This window comes from Pholcus phalangioides, unplaced genomic scaffold (genome assembly GCF_987345545.1).
Source record: "Pholcus phalangioides strain wild (caught in Gottingen) unplaced genomic scaffold, Ppha-v1.0 ptg000028l_1, whole genome shotgun sequence".
Classification (NCBI taxonomy): domain Eukaryota; kingdom Metazoa; phylum Arthropoda; class Arachnida; order Araneae; family Pholcidae; genus Pholcus; species Pholcus phalangioides.
In genome coordinates this window covers 10,772,823-10,795,548 of record NW_028301618.1, presented here as the reverse complement: position 1 = coordinate 10,795,548, position 22,726 = coordinate 10,772,823, and the positions used below count along the sequence as shown (strand labels likewise).

The 22,726-nt window shown below is 40.0% G+C and overlaps 1 protein-coding gene and 1 non-coding gene across 3 annotated transcripts in view; one reads left to right on the top strand and one right to left on the bottom strand.

Moving 5' to 3' along the window:
- The window catches only part of LOC149067952 (serine/threonine-protein kinase 26-like), an 81,827-nt gene that overhangs the window by 25,250 nt on the left and 33,851 nt on the right, over nucleotides 1–22,726 (top strand). Inside the window, exon 1 of one of the 2 annotated variants that reach the window (XM_089252315.1) lies at nucleotides 15,804–16,578. The exons of the other annotated variant lie outside the window; for it this stretch is intronic. Coding sequence (XP_089108441.1) covers nucleotides 16,423–16,578 — 156 coding nt within the window. The 5' untranslated portion in view covers nucleotides 15,804–16,422. Of the gene's footprint in view, nucleotides 1–15,803; nucleotides 16,579–22,726 lie in introns of those variants that run through there. 2 annotated transcript variants of the gene reach the window in all.
- On the bottom strand, nucleotides 6,129–6,200 carry TRNAA-GGC (transfer RNA alanine (anticodon GGC)). The gene has a single exon. It is a non-coding gene; the product is annotated as a tRNA-Ala (tRNA).

Genomic DNA, 22,726 nt, shown 5'->3' with positions numbered 1-22,726 from the left:
TATGGTTTGCGATAATTCCCATTACCGTAATATAGCACGATCTGTCGGTCGCAAGGTGGCTTCGTTATGTAATTATTGGAATGTATTCTGACAGATTGTGTATCTAACACGTGTATTCTAACACGCTGTAAGCCAAACAAACATTATTTTAATTCGCTTCAGGGGGCAGTGCCGTCTTAAGGCATGGGACCACCCGGGCCTCACAAAAATGAATTCTGATTGAAATTTTCAAGAATTTGTTTGGTAGGGCCTCAGAAAAATCAATTGGCTCGGGGGCCCATGATACTCTTAAGACGGCCCTGTCGGGGGGGGGGGGGAATCAAAATTCCATGTTTAATTGGCAGCGGGTGATGAAGGTGGTAATGCATTTCGAAAAAGGCGAAATTTTTTCTTCACTAAAAGCATATGCTTTTGTAGTGAACAGTTTCCCATTAACTGAATTAGTGTGTAGGTCATACTTTATCGGACTATGAACCTGTAGACCAAGGTTCGAATCCAGCTTGAGGATATTATCAAATTTTTTTTTCTACTCCTATTAACTAGCATAATATATTTTTTATATAATATAATTTATCTGTTTATCTTTAGTCGATTTGCTATCGAAAAATTCATTGATAAATTGGGAAAGTATTTTACTAAAATTTGCAAAGATTTTCGTGATCCGCCTTTAGCTGTTTGAATATTTCAATTTGTGCTCTCAGTGTTTGAATTTGTTGGTTTAAAAAATAAAATCGCTTATATATATATATATTGCATTGAAAATAGCGCGATTGCAAATTTTATGAAATGTCTCGCTGAACAGCAGTGGAAATATTATCTACCTTGTTTGCACCGCTGTTCGGCGAAAAGAATATAGCGTAGAGTTACGCGAATTATAGTAGAAGCAACGTGATTGGCTGTGTGGAAAAAAATTGTGCAATCGCGAAATAGCGGTGCACTTGCGAGTTATGCGCCTGGGACAATTACCATAATTTTTTTTCCCCCCCATGCTATAAATTCACTATAGGAGGGCCCGTGAAAAGTCTGACTTGGGGTACCCGCCAAAAATACCAGCCTAGGGCCACCCTGTGCCCGAGTGGCACAGTGTTACGATTCTCGTCTACCACCGTCGGGTCCGATCCTGGGGAAAGAACGTAGATAACTTCTGTTCCTTATCAAACCTAATATTCCCTTTTCTGTAGCCACTCTTTGAATCATGTTTTTCTGACTCGTTTTTTCTTGCGATTTGTATTGAGAATGCACTGTCTTTTTGCCAATATAAAACCGGCAAGAGCCAAACTATCGTCCGTCGCGTCCATCACCAACCAGCGAACTGAAAGGTATTGTGACAGAAAGGGCATTCTGGAATTCCCGGCAGGCCGATCTGATCAGTTTTTCCTCCAAGGATTTCCGGAACGTGTGTGTGGGGGGAAGGGGGGGGGGGCTCTTAGACCTCGGGAGATGTCGAAAGATTTGACAACATCTCGAAAAGGTTTGAATATTGTCCACAACCTAGACGTGCCACCAAGAATTGGCAGTGATTCTCAAACAACTTTTTTTTACTAGCGTCTCCCTTGTCCTATCATCGTTCGTTCACACCTCCGCAGAACGGCCTAATGTTACTTGAAAAGTGCCACTTCAAAGCACGGAACAGGCGCTCATCAATGTCACCAGCTCATCGAGACGCCTCTAAGATTTGCGACTCAACACTTTCAGAAACACAGGTCCTGTGGGAACATCATTGATTCCGATACTCTTCTGAACTTATTTTTTAATGAGTTTATTTTCTTACCATCAACGTATTTTTATGGATTTCGAGCCAATTTTATTTTTCAGGGTCAATGGCACACGAGCTTGGTTACCTGGGCTCGCCCCAATCTTGAACCGAAACGCGGTAGGTAGGTGGTTATGAGTATTTTTTTACGCTCTATCTTTCTCGGAAAAAAAAAGCCTTGTTTACTTTCACAGACCACCTTGTTCTCCCCTCTAGGAAACTTCGCGTAGGTTAGTTGCCATTTTAGGATGCGGCTCAACAGAATTTTACATCGGTTTGAGCATCACGTGACTCAAGTGAGATAGTCAAGTGGATAAATCTCAGATGATGAAACACTTGAAAAAAAAAATAGTGTGTGGGCAATTTTTTTTGCTGAGTTACGACCACGTCGTGGGTTTCTTCGTTCTTGTACGAACATAACTTTCACTGCGGAATCCCAATTCTCTTTGCGCATGTCCTAATTGATAGAAGGATAAAACTCGAGACAGCTCTAGGGATGACCGAATCAGAGCAAAAAAAATCGAAAGCGAAATCGAAGGTTTAAAAATATAGTATAATAAAACACACACATCTATAGTATTATTTATTGTTCAGTGATGCTGATGGTTACTTAGTCTGCTACTTTTGAAGAGGGCAGCATTGTGTTACCGTCTAACCTAGTGATTCCAGTGATGGTATAACAATAGACAATAACATAGGGGTCCATCATCCTATAGGTTAGATTGCGTTGGGGGGGGGGGGGGGCTAGGTACCGTTTCGTCCTTTCCCAATTCATCCTTAGACATTATGCTGGTACGTAATACGTTTTGGTACGGGTCAAAATAGTCCCGTTTCATTCGATCTCTTGTTTCCCTGGATTACTGTCAATCAAGATAAAACAACCCGTGGTTTCACACTGAGAAAAAAGGCCAGTGATTGACGTACCAGCATAATGTCTGAAACAATTCATATTTGACCATATTACACAGGAATGTCTCGTATTTTTAGTGATATTCCTGTGTTTTTGGTCGTTCTCAATTTTTTGTACAATTTTCTGTTTTTTTTCAACGAAGCATATATTTGAAGCGGCATTCTCTACTGTAATTATGAATGAAGATAATTTTCATCACTTGTAAATTATATTATGATAATAACGTATAAATATAAATATTCATGTAGATATATTTGTTGTATTCTAAGTTTTTTACCCCGTGGACTACAATTAAAAAAATAATAGTTTTAATAGATATATTTCAATAGAATATATTTCACCATGTGTGTGGGTGTATATTTTATTATAAACCCAACATATTTCATTTAGAAAATACAGGGAACTTGGAGCTTGAATATTGTAGAAAACGGAATGTTGGCAATTTTCACCAAAAACTTGATTGAAAGACGGCGAAATCACCAGTTATTGCTCATAAATTATTAATTAAACGTTAATGAAGAATTTACTGGAAATCGCAATGTAGTCCGTCTAACCCAGTGATTCCAAACGTGAGCGTTTAGATGAATATTTATATTTATAGGTAATTATCATAATATAATTTACAAGTGATGAAAATTATCTTCATTCATAATTTCGGTAGAGAATGGCGCTTCAAATGTGCTTCGTTGAAAGAAAAAAAAAACAGAAAATTGTACAAGAAAGTGAGAAAGATCAAAAACACAGGAATATCACTAAAAATACGGGACATTCCTGTGTAATATGGTCAAATATGAATTGTTTCAGACAAGTAATAAAGAACAATTGTTCAGCTGGTACGTCAATCACTGGCCTTCCTTCTCAGTGTGAAACCACGGGTTGTTTTATCTTGATTGACAGTAATCCAGGGAAGTGGGAGGAGAAACAAGAGATCGGATGAAACGGGACTATTTTGACCTGAGGATGAATCGGGAAAGGACGAAACAGGACATCACCGTTGGGGGATGGGAGAAAAAAATTTTTTAAGGGGTGATGGGACAAAAAAATTTTTGAAGGGGTGATGGGACAAAAAAGGTTGGGAAACTATGGTCTAACCCAGTGATTCCCAACGTGGGTGGTAACGCTTCCAGGGGGTGGTAGAAGCTACGGGTATAACAATAACATAGGGTCCTATAGGTTAGGCCCCTTTCACACGGAGCGGACGCGGGTCTGCATACCCTTTCACACGAGCACTAAAGATGCGGACGAATCGCCCGCATCTTTAGTTTGAAATTCATGCATAAAAACTATTTTTTCGCTATTTTTGTAATTATTTTTCTCCTTCACCCCTGATTCAGTGCCCATAGGCAGCCTAGAGGCATTCTTTGGTGGTTTAATCTAGAGCCACATAGAATATGGGAATAAAGATGTCTTCATTCCGATCCTCACAAGTAGTCGATAGGAGAAAATGTCTTAAAATATTTTCAGAAGATTTTGAAAAAAAAATCTGTCTTATCGGAAAAATATGAAAGAAAAATTCCAAAAACATCCAATATTCGAAAAATCCAATCCAAAAACATCCAAAACATTCGATGTTCCAAAAAAAAATTCAGGAGAATTTGCAAGTACAAAAAAAGGGGAGGGGTGGAGACTTTCAAAATGCCTGTGCTTAGAAATATTCACATCACAATTCTGTCTTAGGCCGGGATTACACTATAAAAGTTTGATAAAGTTCGTTTATAAAACTTGAAAAAGGCAACCAATAGACGGATCAGTTAAGTTCTCTCGAATGTAATAGATGTTTTAACAGATTTTTAATGTGTTTATTGGTTACATTTTTCAAGTTTTATAAAAGGATTTTTAATCAAAGTCTTATAGGGTAATACCGGCCTCACACTATAAAAGTTTTCTAAAAGTCCTTTTATAAAACTTGAAAAATTTAACCAATAAGCTTGCCAGATGCATTTGCTCGAATGTAACCTATGATCTTTATTGGTTGCATTTTTTAAGTTTGATAAAAGTAATTTTATAAAACTTGAAAAATGCCACCAATAAGATTATCGGTTGCATTCAAGCAAATGCAACCGGTGATCTTATTGGTTGAATTTTTCACGTTTTATCAAACAGCTTCTAAAAAACTTTTAAAATGTAATCCCGGCCTAAAGCCGGTATTACACCATAAAAGTTTGATAAAATTCCTTTCTAAAACTCAAAAAATCCAACCAATAAAGCTCATAGGTTACATTCGAGCAAATGCAACTGGTAAGCTTATTGGTTAAATTTTTCAAGTTTTATAAAAGGACTTTTAGAAAACTTTTATAGTGTAAGGCCGGTATTACCCTATAAGACTTTGATTAAAAATCCTTTTATAAAACTTGAAAAATGTAACCAATAAACACATTAAAAATCTATTAAAACATCTATTACATTCGAGAGAACTTAACTGATCCGTCTATTGGTTGCCTTTTTCAAGTTGTATAAACGAACTTTATCAAACTTTTATAGTGTAATCCCGGCCTAAGACAGATGTGAATTTTTCTAAGCACAGGCATTTTGGAAGTCTCCACCCCTCCCCTTTTTTTGTACTTGCAAATTCTCCTGAATTTTTTTTTGGAACATCTAATGTTTTGGATGTTTTTGGAATTTTTCCGATAAGACAGATTTTTTTTTCAAAATCTTCTGAAAATATTTGAAGACATTTTCTCCTATCGAATATTTGTGAGGATCGGAATGAAGACATCTTTATTCCCATATTCTATGTGGCTCTAGATTAAACCACCAAAGAATGCCTCTAGGCTGCCTATGGGCACTGAATCAGGGGTGAAGGGGAAAAATAATTACAAAAATAGCGAAAATATAGTTTTTATGCATGAATTTCAAACTAAAGATGCGGGCGATTCGTCCGCATCTTTAGTGCTCGTGTGAAAGGGCATGCGGACCCGCGTCCGCTCCCTGTGAAAGGGGCCTTAGATTGCGTTGGGGGGATGGAAGAAAAAAATTTCTGAAGAAGGGGGCGATGTGGGATAAAGGTTGGGAAACTATAGTCTAACGAACCTATCGAATTTTATTTTTATAAACTCATTTTATTGAAGACAGTCAATTTCAGTTATGTCGTTTGCATTCAATTCTGCCATTAGCGCGGTCGTCTGCATTTCGAATCCCGTGCCCAGTGTTGCAGACTTAATTGTCCTATCATCAAATCAAGTCTTTTTTCAGGGCAGGGGCCATTTAGTCGGTAGTTAGTTGCTTGTGGGGAAAATCTATTACTTTTTTCAAAATTCTCTTGTGAAGTTGTAGTTTTGTTTTTTCCAATAATTTGTATCCTTTTCAAATACTTTTGTAGATTCCTTTAAAAAAAGTGCCATGATAAATTTTAGCTAAATTATGAGTGAAAAATTAAATGAATTCAAGATATACGGAAGACTGGATGTTGTGAAGATATTTATTATTTCAGATGTTTATTTTTTAAGGAAGGAAAAAACTCATCTCTGCCTCTACCGGGAGTCGAACCCGGGTCCCTCGATTGCCAGACGAGTGCTCTGACCACTAAGCTACAGAGGAGATAGAGATTTTCCTTCGCTAGAGCGTATATATGCCGAACGGAACCGTGCAATGGACGGTGAAACCGATCAGCTAATAGCTCATGGACGACGAGCCACCAGAGGGCTATATATATGACATGAATGTCGCTCTCCACTTGTCAATACAAGATATACGGAAGACTGGATGTTGTGAAGATATTTATTATTTCAGATGTTTATTTTTTAAGGAAGGAAAAAACTCATCTCTGCCTCTACCGGGAGTCGAACCCGGGTCCCTCGATTGCCGGACGAGTGCTCTGACCACTAAGCTACAGAGGAGATAGAGATTTTCCTTCGCTAGAGCGTATATATGCCGAACGGAACCGTGCAATGGACGGTGAAACCGATCAGCTAATAGCTCATGGACGACGAGCCACCAGAGGGCTATATATATGACATGAATGTCGCTCTCCACTTGTCAATACAAGATATACGGAAGACTGGATGTTGTGAAGATATTTATTATTTCAGATGTTTATTTTTTTTTTATTTTTTTTTTTTTTATTTTTTTTTTTTTTTAAGGAAGGAAAAAACTCATCTCTGCCTCTACCGGGAGTCGAACCCGGGTCCCTCGATTGCAATCGAGGGACCCGGGTTCGACTCCCGGTAGAGGCAGAGATGAGTTTTTTCCTTCCTTAAAAAATAAACATCTGAAATAATAAATATCTTCACAACATCCAGTCTTCCGTATATCTTGTATTGACAAGTGGAGAGCGACATTCATGTCATAAATGAATTCACACAGAGTTGAGAATGCCAAGGTTCCTTTTTATATACGGTTTGTAAAGCCAAGGTCTATAATTCATTCTCACGCAGAAGGTTAAAATTTTCAGTCAGTTAAATCTTATTGATACAAAATCTGAAAACAGAATCAGTACAGGTTTGATTCGGTGGTTTTTTGGAATTTGTGGTGGCATACAGAAACAAAATAAGTGCTAACATAATTTTATAATCGATTCCGAAAAAAAGAATTGAGGCATACAAAATGCAAACATTTGACGCTATTCCAACGGCTCTATCAATTTCAGCTGAAGCCATTGATGTGATATTGAAGACAACTTGCAAAACATCTTCCTTTATAGGATTTAAATCTGGTTTTGTAGGTCCGGTTTTTAGTTTTGACGAAGAAGCTAATTGGAAAACTTTTTTACTATTGGCAGCACTGCTCATGCCCTCCCTCCCCTAGTATTTTGCCGGATTTTCCACTCGTAGAAGTGTCATCTGCATTATATTCTGTCTTCAGCTATGCCTCGTCTGCCTTTCCAAACCTCCCGCCCCCAACAAAATTCATCATCAAGCATTTTGTCGTATTTTTTGCATGCAAAAGTGTCGTCTACATAATATCAGACATTTTGTTGTGTTACCTGGCAAAATGAGCATTTGCACTGAAAGGATGAGTGAGCCAAATACTATGAAATAAGTAATTCTATCCCGGAAAATACGGGACGTATGGTCATGTCAGTAGGAATAGTTCTTTCTTTTGTTTGCATTTAGGTGCTGTTAGGCACACACCGGTTAGACACGACAAGACAGTCATTTTTGTTCAAATTTAATTCTATGGCGCAACGTTTCGATTTGCTCAACTTACCTTACTGGTGTGCCTTGCGACATAAAAATCAACGTCAACAACAATTATTAAGCTTGTCTGAAGCTGTTTTGTCTAGTCGTGCTCCCAGCCTAATATTTTCATCGTTTTATGTCGGAGGCTACGAAAATTGTCAGATCCGATTTCATCGTATGAGATTAATTCTTAACCTCATTAATCACTCTTGAGAAGTCTTTTTCTCGTAGAACATTCGCTGGCTTTGTTAACCTGTTTACACGTGGCTCCAAGTCAGTTTGAAAATTCAGTATAGTCACGTCTCACGTGACACTGCATATAACACAAGATTTATTCGGTTTTTTTTTTTCTTTGGTTTGGTCGCATCAAAGAGGTCGAATGACGCTTTTTTTGCTCCTTACCTTCGTTAATACCAGATTCTCACGTCACGGATTCATTTTTTTTCTCTCCATTATCATTAGCGTTGAGCAAAGTGTCGGTTGGCTCTCTTTCCATCATTGCTCTTATCTCAGCATAGATTATGGCCGGTTTCGTGTGGTCAGTGGTAGGTCTTCGATGCTAGAGAGAGAGAGAGAGAGAGAGAGGAACTGGTTTCGTTTCTAGTTTACATGATGCTCCCAAACCTCACGAGCTATGGTGGTTATTTCTTTTCATTGCTTTCTTCGATTAGTGCTAAGATGCTGCTGGAAGTCGAGCAAAATGATGGGAAAGAGGAGGGTTGGAGGGTCCTCGTTGTGTCCTCTGGAAGGTCGATGGCTGGAAGAGCGTTCTTGTTGTTCTCGTTGATTATAATCGTGGCAGGTAGAAAGGAAAAACGGGGCGGGGGTAAAAATTGATACACTATTTGTGAGAATTAATATTCACGTCGTGGATATGAAGATGGACGATCATTCATTATTACCTATTTTTAGGCATGTTCGTTCTCGAAGCGGGGAAAAGAGGATTCAAAACGTGCAAAGCTTGATGCTATCGATGGATAGGAATGCATATGCGAGGAGCACATAAACGGCGTGTTTAAAAACACGCTGCACATTCTTAAAAAACGATAGTTAAAAATGTAGGTTTATTTTAATCTGGTGATTTTATTGCGAGAAATGTTAGAGGATGTTTAAAAGCACTTTCAAAGCATGCAGAAGTTCCAAATCGCTTTAGAAACGGTTCAACAATCCCATTAATTGCAGAAAACCCGGGAAGCGCCGGGTATTTCTGCTAGCCTATATACAGGGTGTCCTGTAAGTGATAATGCGGCCTTTATCTCATCAACCGCCCATCGTACAGGTATAGTTTCAATTTAAAAAATGCGTCAAAGGCGTTTGAATAATATTCGCTGCACCAGCTGGACGTATGACGTCGCTAACAACAGAGAACAACAACTACGCTGACAAACCTGGGAATAAAAATGTTCAACGCCAACTGATGAACTCAATGCTTGCCTCAAATCATCAACACTCTGGCACGAAGTTAAAAAATTATCATTATCCACCAACATGCGAGTTCAACTGCGAAATGACTCAGCACTGCTATCATTTTCACATCAGTTGACCAACCAGTAGACCCAAGCACTGGACCGATTACGTTCCCAAATGGATTTTGCCAGTTCTTATATATATAAACTCAGTTCAAGAACTTGTAGACAAAGTCTTCCCAAACATTCAACAAAATGACCAAAACCATTAGTGGCTTTCTGAGAGCGATTCTGGCACCGAAAAATGACAGTGTGAACAAGATCAACGAAAAAATCCTAAAAATTATTCCAGGAGACTCCACATCTTACAAATCGGTTGACACTGTCACAGACACGGCACAGACATTTAGTTCTGTATCCTGCAGAATTTCTGAACTCCTTTGGATATTCCGGGTGTGCCACCACACAATTTGACCCTCAAAGTCGGAGCACCTATAATGCTTTTAAGAAATTTGGACACACCGAGACTCTGCAATGGCACCAGACTCTGCGTGAAGAAATTGCACAATTGCATCATTGAAGCAACGATTCTAACTGGACGCGACAAAGAAAAATAAGTCTTCATTCCACGTATCCCAATTATCACCGAAGAAATGCCATTCGCTTTCAAGCGATTGCAGTTCCCGATTCGTTTAGCTTTTGTCATGACAACCAACAAAGCGCAAGGCCAGTCGTTAGCAGTGGCAGGTATTAACTTACTTGAGCCCTGTTTTTCACACGGACACCTTTTCGCAAAAATTTGTACATCTACACAACAGATGGAAAAAGAAAAAATATTGTGTATCCACAAGCGATTGCCTGAAGATTTTAATTAAAATATTTAAAAATAAAAGTAATTTTTTCTTATTTGATGCAGAAATTTTTTTGATTAAGAAATAATTAATAAGCTATACATATATACATTTTTTACGGGGCGGGCAACGTCGCCGGGTATCAGCTAGTTTATTATGTCGTTCAACATTTTTTTTTTCGTATTTCTTTTTTGAAAATGCAATATTGTGTGGAAATGCTTTCAAATTGTTTAATTAAACATTTTTCCGTAGTAGAAATGCTTCGGGAGTCGCGTAACAATTCTTGCGGAAGTTTTCTAAAAATGCTTTCGTAGTCTTCCGTGCTACTGAACCACACATGCACCTCGTCCATATTCCTCTGCGGAACCTCTAACGAATTGGTATATGCGGGAATGTGCGTGTAGTGAGACCTGACGTGAAGTTTGTTTCTGTGTAATGCTTGTTATGTGTGTAGTGCTGCCATCTGCCCGTAGTCTTCCGTACTGCTCTTGAATATTTTTGCAGTTATTTAACAATGCATCGGTTTTTAACTGTTTTAAAAGATTGTGTCATAGACACGGCCGCAAGTTTTGACGTGAATAGGCCTACTTTCTTTGTACATTGAATTGCGAGGCATGTACTGACTTAATGAAATGGGTACGATTCTATTTGTCTCAAAAATATGTATCAGTTGACGGTATTCTCCTTTATTTGCGTTGCGAACTTCTCGAGGTATAGCATAGAACGACTTCGTTTCTCTTGCGGTCCCGGTGGCCAAACCAGAAGAGGTATTGAAACCAGAGTGGTATCATTGGATTCGAAAAACTAACACTCACTCTGAAGTGATAATCGGTGTTTCAGAGAAGGAAAATTCATCTCTGCCCTCACGGGGACGCGAACCCCGGTCGAGTGCTCTACCAACTAAGCTATGAAGACGGATAGAATTCTCACCCCCCCCCCCGAGCATATGTATATGCTGAATGGCTCTGTGCAATGGACGGCGGCAGCATTCTGCTAATAGCTCGCAAACGACATCAGGGCCACCAGATGGCAACGTATACGTAGAAAGACTGAGTGAAGAGCTTTTTTTTTTTCAAACCGAGCACAACTCAGGTCTATTGCCATAGGCAATTTACTACCTAGTGAGTTGTGTACCGAACAGTCTGAGTGCGTATCTTGTGTTGTGTATGATTTTTCAGTGCTGCCATCTATATTGAGTGAAGAGCTATATATCGATGTTTCAGAAAATTAAAATTCATCTCTGCTCCATACAAAGAGTGACGTCTTTCTACGTATACGTTGCCATCTAGTGGTCCTGATGTCGTTTGCGAGCTATTATCATAGCTTAGTTGGTAGAGCACACGTCCGGCAAACGAGAAAACGGGGTTCAAGTCCCTGTGAAAGTAGAGATGAATTTTCCTTCCCTGAAATACCCATGTCTCTTCAGACAGTCAGTATTAACGGGGGAGAGTGACGTCTTTCTACATATCATTGGATTTGCCTTAGGGGCCATTCAAGTATTACGTAAGCAGATTTTCAGCCATTTTTGACCCTCCCCCCTGTCAGCAAAACACTGACACCCCCCCCCCGTCAGCAGCTTAGAATATTTCATATCTTCAAAAGGGGGGTGATTGATGACGTAAGCAACCTTCAAACCCCCCTCCCCGTTGTCATCAAAAGTCAGCAAATCCGAAATCCCCCCCCTCGATGCTGACGTAATACTTGAATGACCCCTTAACGACATCTACTCGCAGACATCAAAAACACTGATAGATTCTGAATACTTTGTGATATGAGCATTTTAGTGATTTCTTACGCAACTACTTGCGAACGTATCGTCAGATTTAAAAGACGGATTCACGTCAAAATGTTGTTGGAGTCTGAACTATCTTCTTTCCAAAGTGTTCAGGAGCCTTTCAAAAAATTTTCTTGTGTGTTTTAGTTATTATTTGACAATTCTCCAAAAGCGTTGTAAAAATGGTCTCAAACTCATTCATCCTTTTGTCTCCGAAGAGAGTCCTAAAAATGCTTCAGATTTAGGTCAGGGGTCCACAAACATTTTAGTCCGTGGGCCAGAAGTACGATATGGCTTACTGGATGGTACGGAAACTGGTTTACTGCTCGTGGGCCGCCAGAAACGTCCCAATTGTGTGTTGATACATTTTCCGGGAAAAATTCTCGCTGGCTTAAGTAGAGGTTGACATCCCTGTTTTAGAACCATTTTTAAGAATACTTTCGAATCATTGTTAGGAGATTGGAAGTATTTTTGTGGAGAGAGAAAAATCAAACATCAGCGGAACACGACGGAAACATTGTATTTAAAAAAGTTGCTATGTGTGGGCTTCTAATCAGATTTCGGTATGGGCCTAAGTTTGAAATTCGATTCAGTTTTGAATATTGTTTGATGACATTGATATTATCTACTCTACCAAATTTTGCATATATACCAAATGGGACCCGACTTGAACGATAGGCTACTTTAAAATTTCGGCAGCCCAGGGCAAATGCCCCAAATGGGCAAAAAACTGTCCGGCAACAATGGTTTTTGGGTCTCAACAATCACTTTCCGAACGTTTACTTTGGTTACCGTGGTTCCCTAGCAATGCGTTTCAGACGTGTATATGCCTTTACAACGGTTTGTCACTTCTTTAATCCTGTTAGCATATGTATAATAGTTTATGCCTTTATAACGGTTTGCCACATTTTCAATATACTCTCAGTAATGAGGCTTTTTGAATAGACGTCATAATCATCATCAGCATCGCTTTGAGAGTCAGGAAAAGGGTGATCCTCATAGAAATCAGTGCTAAAATTGTCGATTTCACTGTAGAAATGCGGAAATTAGTGGGATTTTCCACCCCATCAATAATTTTAAAAATTGTATTGAATTCTCGATTTTTGAAATATTCAGTTCGCTTATAGATATACGAAGCCCAGGAGATTAAATATGAAGTAATTAGCCAAACCTATACTTTTGAGTTGGATATTCGAGCAATATCATTGATTTAATTTATATCTTCTCAAGTATGAAAATTAATGTCTCCATATTGTCTCTTTTGATATTTATTTGCATAAATTCATATGGGTTAGGATATTTTAAAATTAGTTATGAGCCCGTGAAAAGTGCATCGAAAAAATTCCACAGCTTTAACTAAGGATTTTTGGAAGCTTAGGCAGACGGATAACTTGAAGTTCAAAAAGTGGGGAGGGGAAATCGAACTAACTACCTCGCGCCCTTTAAAAAAGGAAAAAAATGTTCACGTCTACGTTTCTTTAAATCTAGATTTGTTTATTTCATGAGTCGCGCGGGAAGTTGCCATATTGGTTAACTTGGGCACAGTTTGTATGCCCCTCAAAGAAAGAGGGACATATCACGTGATCCAAAAAGCCTCATTGAAGAAAACCCGGGCAACGCCGAGTAATATAGCTAGTAATATATAAAATAACACTCGAAAAAAGTGCGATGTTTTTTTCTTTTTTTGGTCGTTTCTGTGCAACGAAAATCGGACGCATTTTTGTGTGACGGAAATTGGTTACGATTTTGAGTTACGTTTCAACTCCCAAATATGTCAAACTGTTCCACGTACCAGGATCAAGAAGGATCAAAGCATGTGTTGTATTCGTATGCGTTCATATTATGCTGTATTGTTTATTGCGCACATGGCTGTATTGCGTATTGTAGTGCATCGCGTATTGCGATGTATTTGTTTTGCCTCAAGTTTTCCCGGTTATTGCGCTGTACACGTGATAATGAATATTGCGTGTTGTGCGGCATTGGACATTGTTTCATTTCATGTTGCGCGGTAATGCGTATTGTGGTGCATTGCGTCATGTGATGCATTTGTGAATGTACCATATTGCGTATTGTGGTTCATTGCGTATTATTGTGCATAACGTATTGTGCTCTCTTTTATATTGTGGCGCATAGGGCGCGGTAGCCCAGGTTGATAAGATACTCGCCTGAAGTACCAAAGGATGTTTAGTGGTGTCGCGAGTTCAATACCTGGTTCGTCCTTGTCAGAAACTTTCCTGACACGGGTACAACAGAAACGGCGATATGGTCACAGAGAAAGATTGCTACCGCGGGAAGTCCCCCATCAAGGGGTTAGCGCACCAACCTCTCAATGAGTATAAAAAAACAAGGCTGCCGTTCGGATTCGACAATAAATTGTAGGTCCCGATCTAATTAGCCCTCATGTGCAGAAAATAACTGTGGTGTGACAAAAATGATCAATTGTGGTGCATTCGGAATTATTGGGCATCACATATTGTGTTCTCTTGGGTATTGTGATGCATTGCATATTATTGTGCATCACATATTATGGTGTGAGTATTGTGATACATTGCATATTATTGTGCATCACATATATTTTGGCGTGAGTATTGTGATGCATCTCGTATTGTGCGGTATTGCATTGCGTATTGTTGCGCATCACATATTATGACATCTTGGGTATGATGGAAGGAGTAGAAGAGGTACGAGGCTTGAATGCGAAAGGCGTCGAGTTGTCTTCCTATTCACAACGGCTTTGAAAAATACCGTGTGGGCATGTCAGAGAGTAAAACAAAATGCTATGTTAACGGGTAAAATTTTCTATACGTGATTATTGAGTTGGAGTCTGAGGACAAGACAAATTTTCAGAATTTATATCAGCGTGTGTAACTCACATGAAAAAATGGGGGTCATCACAAGTCCCTGAAATGTAGGAGAAAAAATATTGTAGACCGTTTCTCTCGGAAAACCAAATGTTCAGCCCAATGTTTTTCAAGCTTTTGTCGCTCGCGACTCCCTTGGCCAATTCATGGCTCACTGCGTCTCCCCAGAATAATTTTATTAAATATTTTTCACTTATAAAAGAATTACTTCAAAGTATAAATAGGCAAAATACACAAATCAATATCTCCAGCTCGCCGCGACGGCCCTAGGAGCCACGACGCACACTTTGAGAAACTCTGCTTTAGCCTCTAAAACACGAGTTTTTCAACTTTTCTCGAGTTGCGAGCACTTATTTACGACTACGTTGACATACATGTCTGAAATCTGCATAATCGTAATTCTTGCAGTTTGGTTGTTTAACTGAAGCGTTCATTAAATGCTCACGAGCATGAGGAGATTGATGGCTGCTCCAAAAGATTTTTAATCGATTCGTTAAGCAATCTTGTAGAACACTTCAGTGTGCCCTGATTTTCTCCAAATTCAATCATGATAATAAGAAGAGCTATGTTGAGTTTCGTGGGAAAAGAAATCACCCATTCGTTTCCCCAGCGACGTTTCCCACAAGAATGACATCAAGTGCATAAATATCTATCCCACATGCATGTGATACGACGTCTTCCAAAGGACATTGTCTCGGGCACGAGACGCACCGCATACACGTAACTCACTCGCGCACGAGCTACCATTTTACATAAATTCTCATCGCTAATCTCCTGTTTCTTATGTTATTATAATAAAGGAGGAGAGAATGAAATAAATCCTTATTGATCTTCGATAACCGCGCCCTCGAGGTGCCACCGCGTGGCCCTTTTTTTTTCCATCCAATCTTCTATAATGTGCACGCTTGGTTGGGCCTCCCTCCGTTTCCTTCGGGCCTCCATTTATATATTACATGCGGCTCACGGCTCTTGTTGCCAACAACAGGAAAGAAGTTATAGCCGCCCCGTGTACTTTTTTTTTATTCTTGAGAGTTTTTATTTGGGTGGATGCTTACGGAGTTTAGAGTTGTCGAACGAGTTTCTTTCGCTTCCGAATCTTGTTTCTTAACTCTTGCCTCGTTTTCTTTTTGTGTGAGTGTGTGTGGAGGCCTCCGAGAGCCAAAGGTGTTTGACTCGATTCACGGGAACCAAATAAGACGTGTGTGCTCTCTCTCCCTGGATTTTTCTTTTTTTGATCCGAGACCCGTGATCCGAGTCGGGCACTGAATTCATGCAGATATAATCCGGATCAGTGTGTGTGTGTGCGCGAAGTGTGGTGAGGAATCCACCGTAGTCTCTGAAATTTCGAAACTTATTTGCTCGTTGTCTTACCGAAAGGACGGTGTTGGTTGTTGCAATTTCTCGAAATGCGGGTGCTTCCATACCGAGGAGACACGACGAAGGGGATCGTGTGCCGTTGAGGTGTCGCAATTTTAAGTGCCTGTTCATGTTTTGATGTGGTTACATGCTGGGATATGATATCGAACCGACCTCATCCGTTTCGTGCGGGTTGAGCCTCTCCAAAGTGTTTGTGTGAGAGGTCCATCAGATGCTCTAGTTCGATTTCCTCGAAGATCGATCGATCGGTGCCATCTGTTGATGCTATCGTCGTTTCCGCGATCCGTCGAGACCGAGGAATTGAGACTATCTCTAAGTTCACGAGTGACGTTATTATTGGTTGTTTTTTTTTTTAAATCATTTGCCCGTGCCAATGTTATACGGGATGCCGACCAGGTTCGAATCCACGACGACGCCCAACAAGACCTTCCATGGAAGCAGCTCCCCTTCGCAGTGGGCATCGCAGCACCAGCCCCAGTTCCTGAAATGGAAGACTTGGGCTCAGCCTGCGAGGCCCATTAGTACCTTGGTGAGTCTTCTTTTTTTCCTCTCGTAAATGAATATGAAGGATATTTTATGATTTTTTTCCATAACCGTCTCACCAATAAATATGCCGTATAAGCGGGGAGAGTCATTCACCGATCATTTCGGAAGGCTCCTTTCAGAGGCCAGCACCGATTCTCACTGGCGGTACTGTGGTGTTCTGTTAAAGTTGGTTTTCTGTGGTCGAATGCTCGATCTCTCCGTTTGAAAATTTCGCCACAGAGAGCAACGGACCTCACAACGATACAAATACTTAAATCATTACACTTCATTCATAAAAATAGATGACAGCTTTAAAAATTCATTCACAGCATTAGATACGCACACAGACTGTTAGGTACACGGGCACACTTTCGGTAGTAAATTGCTCGTGTGGTGATAGACTGGAGTTGTGCTCGGTTTGAAAGAAAGTTTTTGCCCAGTTCAGAAAGTGCTTTGAGGGTCACTCAACAAAACTTTCAGAGCATTCTAAAAATGGTTTAATAATCTATTAACAATCCTTCCGTAGTGTTCTGACAATGGAAATATTTTTGAATGACTTTAAAACCATTGTGTTCTATAAATGATATAATAGTGTTAACAGTCGGGGTCATTTAACAATTCCTACAGAGTGTTTAAAAATGCTTTAGAAGTTTCTTTCAACGAGTCCAAAATCAGACCCCTAATGACATTCGCTAATGGAACTGGCCCACGTAACTGTAATCATTGAATAATCCTCATAGGAGTGCTCTAGAAATGTTTTAGGACTACTTTGAAGAGCATCTCGATTCGATTTGGGGGTTATTCGGGCCACATCAAGAGAAACACAACACTGATATCCAATAATCACGACGCAGAGCACGCGTGGCATAATTAACGTGGTGTCGATTATCCCACACAGCTGCTTTCACAGACTGGTCTCACGATCTCGTTTAGATCACGAATGATCGTGGATGCACGTGGATGTTCGTTTCCCACCGGTCAACCACATGACTCCCCGCGAAAGATTAGTCAAATAATTACGGGCACTCCCCCCCCCCTCCTTCTCAACACGTACACACGTCGAAATAATCATCGATATTGTAAATACAACCGCTATACTTATTTTTTGTTATGCCTTAGCGATATAGGCATCATAAAAAAAACACGATCGGCGTTTGCGTATGCAGTGCGCGATGCGTACCCTGGTTCGTGCCTCATCGGGTCGTTCATCCTTTGTGAGGGTTAGCACGCGTTAAAGATTGACCTTTCATCATTGTGTGCGTACCAGGGAAAAACCTTTTACCACCAAAAGGACCAGACGAATTCTCAAAGAATCCAAATAGCTTTGGTGTTTCTGGTCTGTCTTACAAGATTCGCAGTCGCCCCACGAGGAGGAATTTTTTTTGTTGTTCGATGAACGGAACTGTATATATATCTACTACAAAAACTGTTTCCTACAACGAATAACTCGATTCGAACCACTGATCGGAATAATCGCCTCACGAGTGCGGTTCGTCGGGTTTCGGTGACGTGATTCAGTAGCGCCCCGTTCGTATTACCGGTGTAGGAACCCCTTCGCTGATTATGATGATAAACAAGACATGTCTTCCTGTGGAGCGCAGGTGGAGAATTTTTTTGGTCGGAATTTGGTGGTTACCATGTCCGTTTCGCCGTTACTTACCGTGTTCAGTGTGAAGTATAGACCTGGTGGGGAGTATACGATATTCGAACACTGTTTATGTTTATTCCCAGCACACAGAAGGAAGGAGCTTATGCTCACATTCACCAGCATCTGCGAATTTTTTAAGTGGGGTGGTGATCAAGGAATTCTTAGCACATATATAGAGCGCTTTCGACTTCTTTTACCCCCGTGGCGATCAGCGCCGAGATATCTTGTCTCCGTGTGAATGCAAGAAATACATTGGAGCTCTCTCGGGACTCTCTCTCTGAAAAGAAATTGTCTTTTTTTTTTCTTTTTTCCTTTACCTGAGCATTATCTTTATCTTTTCTCCCTCGCTATTACTGTTTGACGATTAAAAAAAATACAGTATAATGTACATAAGGAAAGAGTAGCTGAGAGAGAGAGACAGCGGAAACCTACGATATCATTTTTCATGTGAAATCAATCGTCATTTTTTGAAATTTCTATGCAAGTTCAACTGTACATCATCCGAATTCGCTGCCAAAAGCCTGTACGTAGAGCACGCCGATTCTGTCAGCTAATGTCGTTGAATGCCACCAATGATCAGGTGCATGTAATAGCATCTTGCTACCTGCTTACTCTCTCGTTCTGCATTCAGATACTTTCTCTGGACACTCATTTAGCAATTGTATCATCCGGAATCATTAGCCGGGACGAACCATCCCGCATTACAGGGCTCCAAAATAAGGTAATTGGAATTCAAGAGCTGATTATTGAAATTAACATCTAAAAATCGGATTTATCACTTCTCAAGGTCCAGGCTCAATAAGTATGGATTTAAACGAAGCTTTGAATGTTTACGAAACATCTAAACGACTTGACTTGCATATATATGCGTTCTCCAAATGCATGCATACTCTACTACAGGGCGGGAGGACAACTTTCTTCATTCAACTTGATGCTTTTTCCTTAACCCCCCTTTACGTGACATGGGATTGCTGAACATGGTAGATGAACAAATATCAGTATCCACACGGGGTTTGCAATTCTGTGTCAATTCTGGGTTTGTGACAAAAGGGGATTCAAAATCACATCTTCAAGACAGTACCATTGCATCGCTTCTAGCTTAGCACAATTTATATCTCCTGCAAATGTGCAAACGGTTTTTATATTTGTCCCACCAGAGAAAAGTCATAATAATAATAAAAATCTAGGCAGCGCCCAAATCGCGAATCCTGCGAACTACGTGGTCGCAGAAGGTGCCAACTGAAAAGAGCCGACCTTTTAGTGCGCCAGCTGAAGGAGGGACAATTTTTTTTTCACCGAAATATCATTCGCTTACACTTGAAAAATATCTAGAACTAGCCCTGGATCTAGAGCCATAGCTCGCAGAGGGCGTATGGTGGATATAATCCTTTATTTTTTGGGAAAACCATTATCTGCCATTGTATTGCATCCTCATAGCCCCTGGATCTGCGAGGTAAAGTCAGTAAGGACATCGGAATCAACAGTGGAGGGTTGACAATGACACTTCGGTTACAGAATAACGATATGAAGTAACGCCGGATACGAAACGAAAATTTTCAATGGCAATGAATTTGAGAATGAGGATCTACGAGAATGTAATTCTCAATCGTAAATTTAATCTATTTTTAAAATAGGTCAACCTGTGTAGAACTGCTGACTAAAGTCTACCAAGGCCTCCAACTCATCACTGGTCAAACAGAAGGCCCGGGCGCCAACCTTTTGTGTCTAGGATTAAAATTTGAGAGCTAGGAACTCGCTGACCTCCAAAAGAAATCCCGATTTTAGCCAGATGTCGTAACAACGCGCCCGTGTTTCCGCGAAAAAAAGACAGGCTTCTATTATATTAAAACGTGTTTAGATTAAAGTTGTGAAATCGTATTATTATATCGTTATAAATCCTTTAAATAATACTCTTATTTTATTATTGTATAGCCTTGGATAATGTATACACAATGTATTTTACGTGCGTTTTGATTTTTCTTTTAATTCTAGGCGTGTCGGGGGGGGGGGCCTTTTTGTGTAATTTCTACCTTTTGTGTTCGTGTACAGCTGGTCTCGTAATACTAGATATATAGCCGTAATGTGTTTCTTTTTCACTCTTCCATGTAGATACCGGTCAGACTAGCTTATTCATAAATTTTTTAGAAAGAAAAAAAAAAAACTTTTTTCTCTCTAATTCTATTCAGATGTATATTGTCGGGATCCCGCTGCTTCGGGAATTGGGGCAAGTCACGGCCGTCCGCCAGTCCAGCGAGAAAGAAACGAGAACTCTCGCGACTGTTTATGTCGAGGTTAACTGCTTTCCCTCTTTCTTTACTGGTTTTTGTTGTTTTTTTTTTGTTTTTTTGTTTTTCGAGAGAGAATCTGGTTTCCGTTTTATTGTTATTATGGTGATTAATCTTACTAGTCCATGTTAAGAAATGGAATTTAATGGCGTCGGAGTCTGGGGGGGGGGGGGTATTATAGAATATTTTCCTGCTGTCTATGAATCACTGATGTTGATTCGATCATCCTTTGTGTGTGTTGCTGCGGTCCTGTCGAGGTTCAGTTATCAGTAACGGGCCTGCATATATGCGAACAAGGTGCTGACTTGAGCATTACACATTTTGAGAGTGCCTCCACAGCTGTTTTACAGCGCACTATCTTTAATTGATTTGTGGGGTTCCGGGTTCAAACTCAGTGATGAATCTATATGTACAAGAGGATTCTGTACTCGTGTTACGGTTCAAATGGAATGAAAGAAGTGTGAATGAAATGAAGAAATGTTATATAAGTGATGGAATTATATTAAAACTTTTTGTTTTGTCAAAGAATGCAGAGACGAAAGTGACACTTTTCAGCTTCGTGCAATCTATTTAGTTGTCATGGAATTAGGGTAATATTTGGTGAGAACATCAATAATAGACGTGTTACGTACTTGCGCCCATGCACATTTTGATAAAAGATGCGTTGTTTCGAGCTGGTGTCCCACGCGAAGAGTTTTGCCAAAAGTTGGACACGGCACAATATTCTGAACTGTTTTAGTTCGTGTATTCTTTTAGTGCCTCGGCATAAGCGGATACAGGTTCCTGGGGGGGGGGGGGCGAATGTCTACTTCTACCCTCTCACATACGTCAATAATGCAATTTTTTTTCACAACGGGGGGAATAAATCCATTCACGTTACCCTACATCCGCCTATGCCTCAGGAATGCTCGGCAACTCCGGAACCAAGCCCATGAGCTGTCGGAATCAACAATTGGGTACTATCTCGGGAATGTTTGTTCAATGAGTTTTAACATTATTCCTCTGAATCCTTATTTAAGGTTCGCCAAATTGACGTCCTGTTTGGTTAAATCAATGCACGCACACCCGTTATTTGGTAAATTCCACTTGATTTACGCGATAGTTAGAAATTTTCGTCGTAATAATTTGACGTAAAGATGATCGCCAGCAAGAACCCTAGATCCGAATCAGTATATCTAAACTAGGCGTTAATTTACCATATAGCCTACAGCGCTTTAACTAGAAACCATAGTGTACGCTGTCGGCTGGGGTTATGATGCATTTCTTATCCTGCTCTGTCATCCTAGATGTAGTCTTCTTGGTCGCCTATGCTGCATCAGATGTGTCCGATTCCATTTAGCTGTCGATTCTTTCTTGAATTCGAAACTCCAGCTGGATATAGCATTGCAGCAACCGTTCCTCGGATAAGTTTAGATCCGTTTGATGATGATGGCACATGCGCTCTTCATCAGATACATGGGCCAAATCGTTACCAGTTTCATTTTTGTGACCAGAAAAAAAATTGCTCAAGTTGGTACCTCATGACAACACTTACTTCGCAACATGAGGAAAGGTAAAAATCAATGCGGTGTCTGCATATCAATATGCTGTATGTTTTCTGTTGGAAGGTGCGCACATACGACATTTTACGCAGTTGTCAGAAGGGAAAACTCGTGTTCGGAATCCTCAAAATGCTCGCTTGCTTTTTTGGAACAGAGGTAAAGAAAACAAAGAATGGGACAACTGATCTGTGGCAACGCTTGTTTTTGGTGATGTCCAGCCATTCAGAAAAATCGCGCGTTGATTTCGTAGTGTACGTACGTACATCTTCCAATGTGTGTGTGTGTATCATGTCTCTCATTGTCTGAAGCCCCGCCCACCCGCTTCTTTCAGATTCGATACAGTTCAATAAATGCTGCATCGTATAAAATAAAGAACCGTATTTAACAAATGAAGTGAATGCAACTTCCAGGTTGAGGACCTGCTCTTTCCTTTGCTACATACTCGAGCCTGTATCAAGTTAAAAGGCGACGGGTTTCCTTTCCTTTGTCTATTGTTTTACCCCGTTTCACTTTCCGATTAAAACGTGTGATGTAACATCTTCCTCCTTCTGTATTTAACAAAAAAAGTCGAACGGGTATCAGATTTCAATTCGATCATAGTAAACCTTTCTTTTGTTGCTTGATCTGCGCAAGCAATACTGAAAGTAACGACAACGTTCTAGGGAAAGGTAATGATTT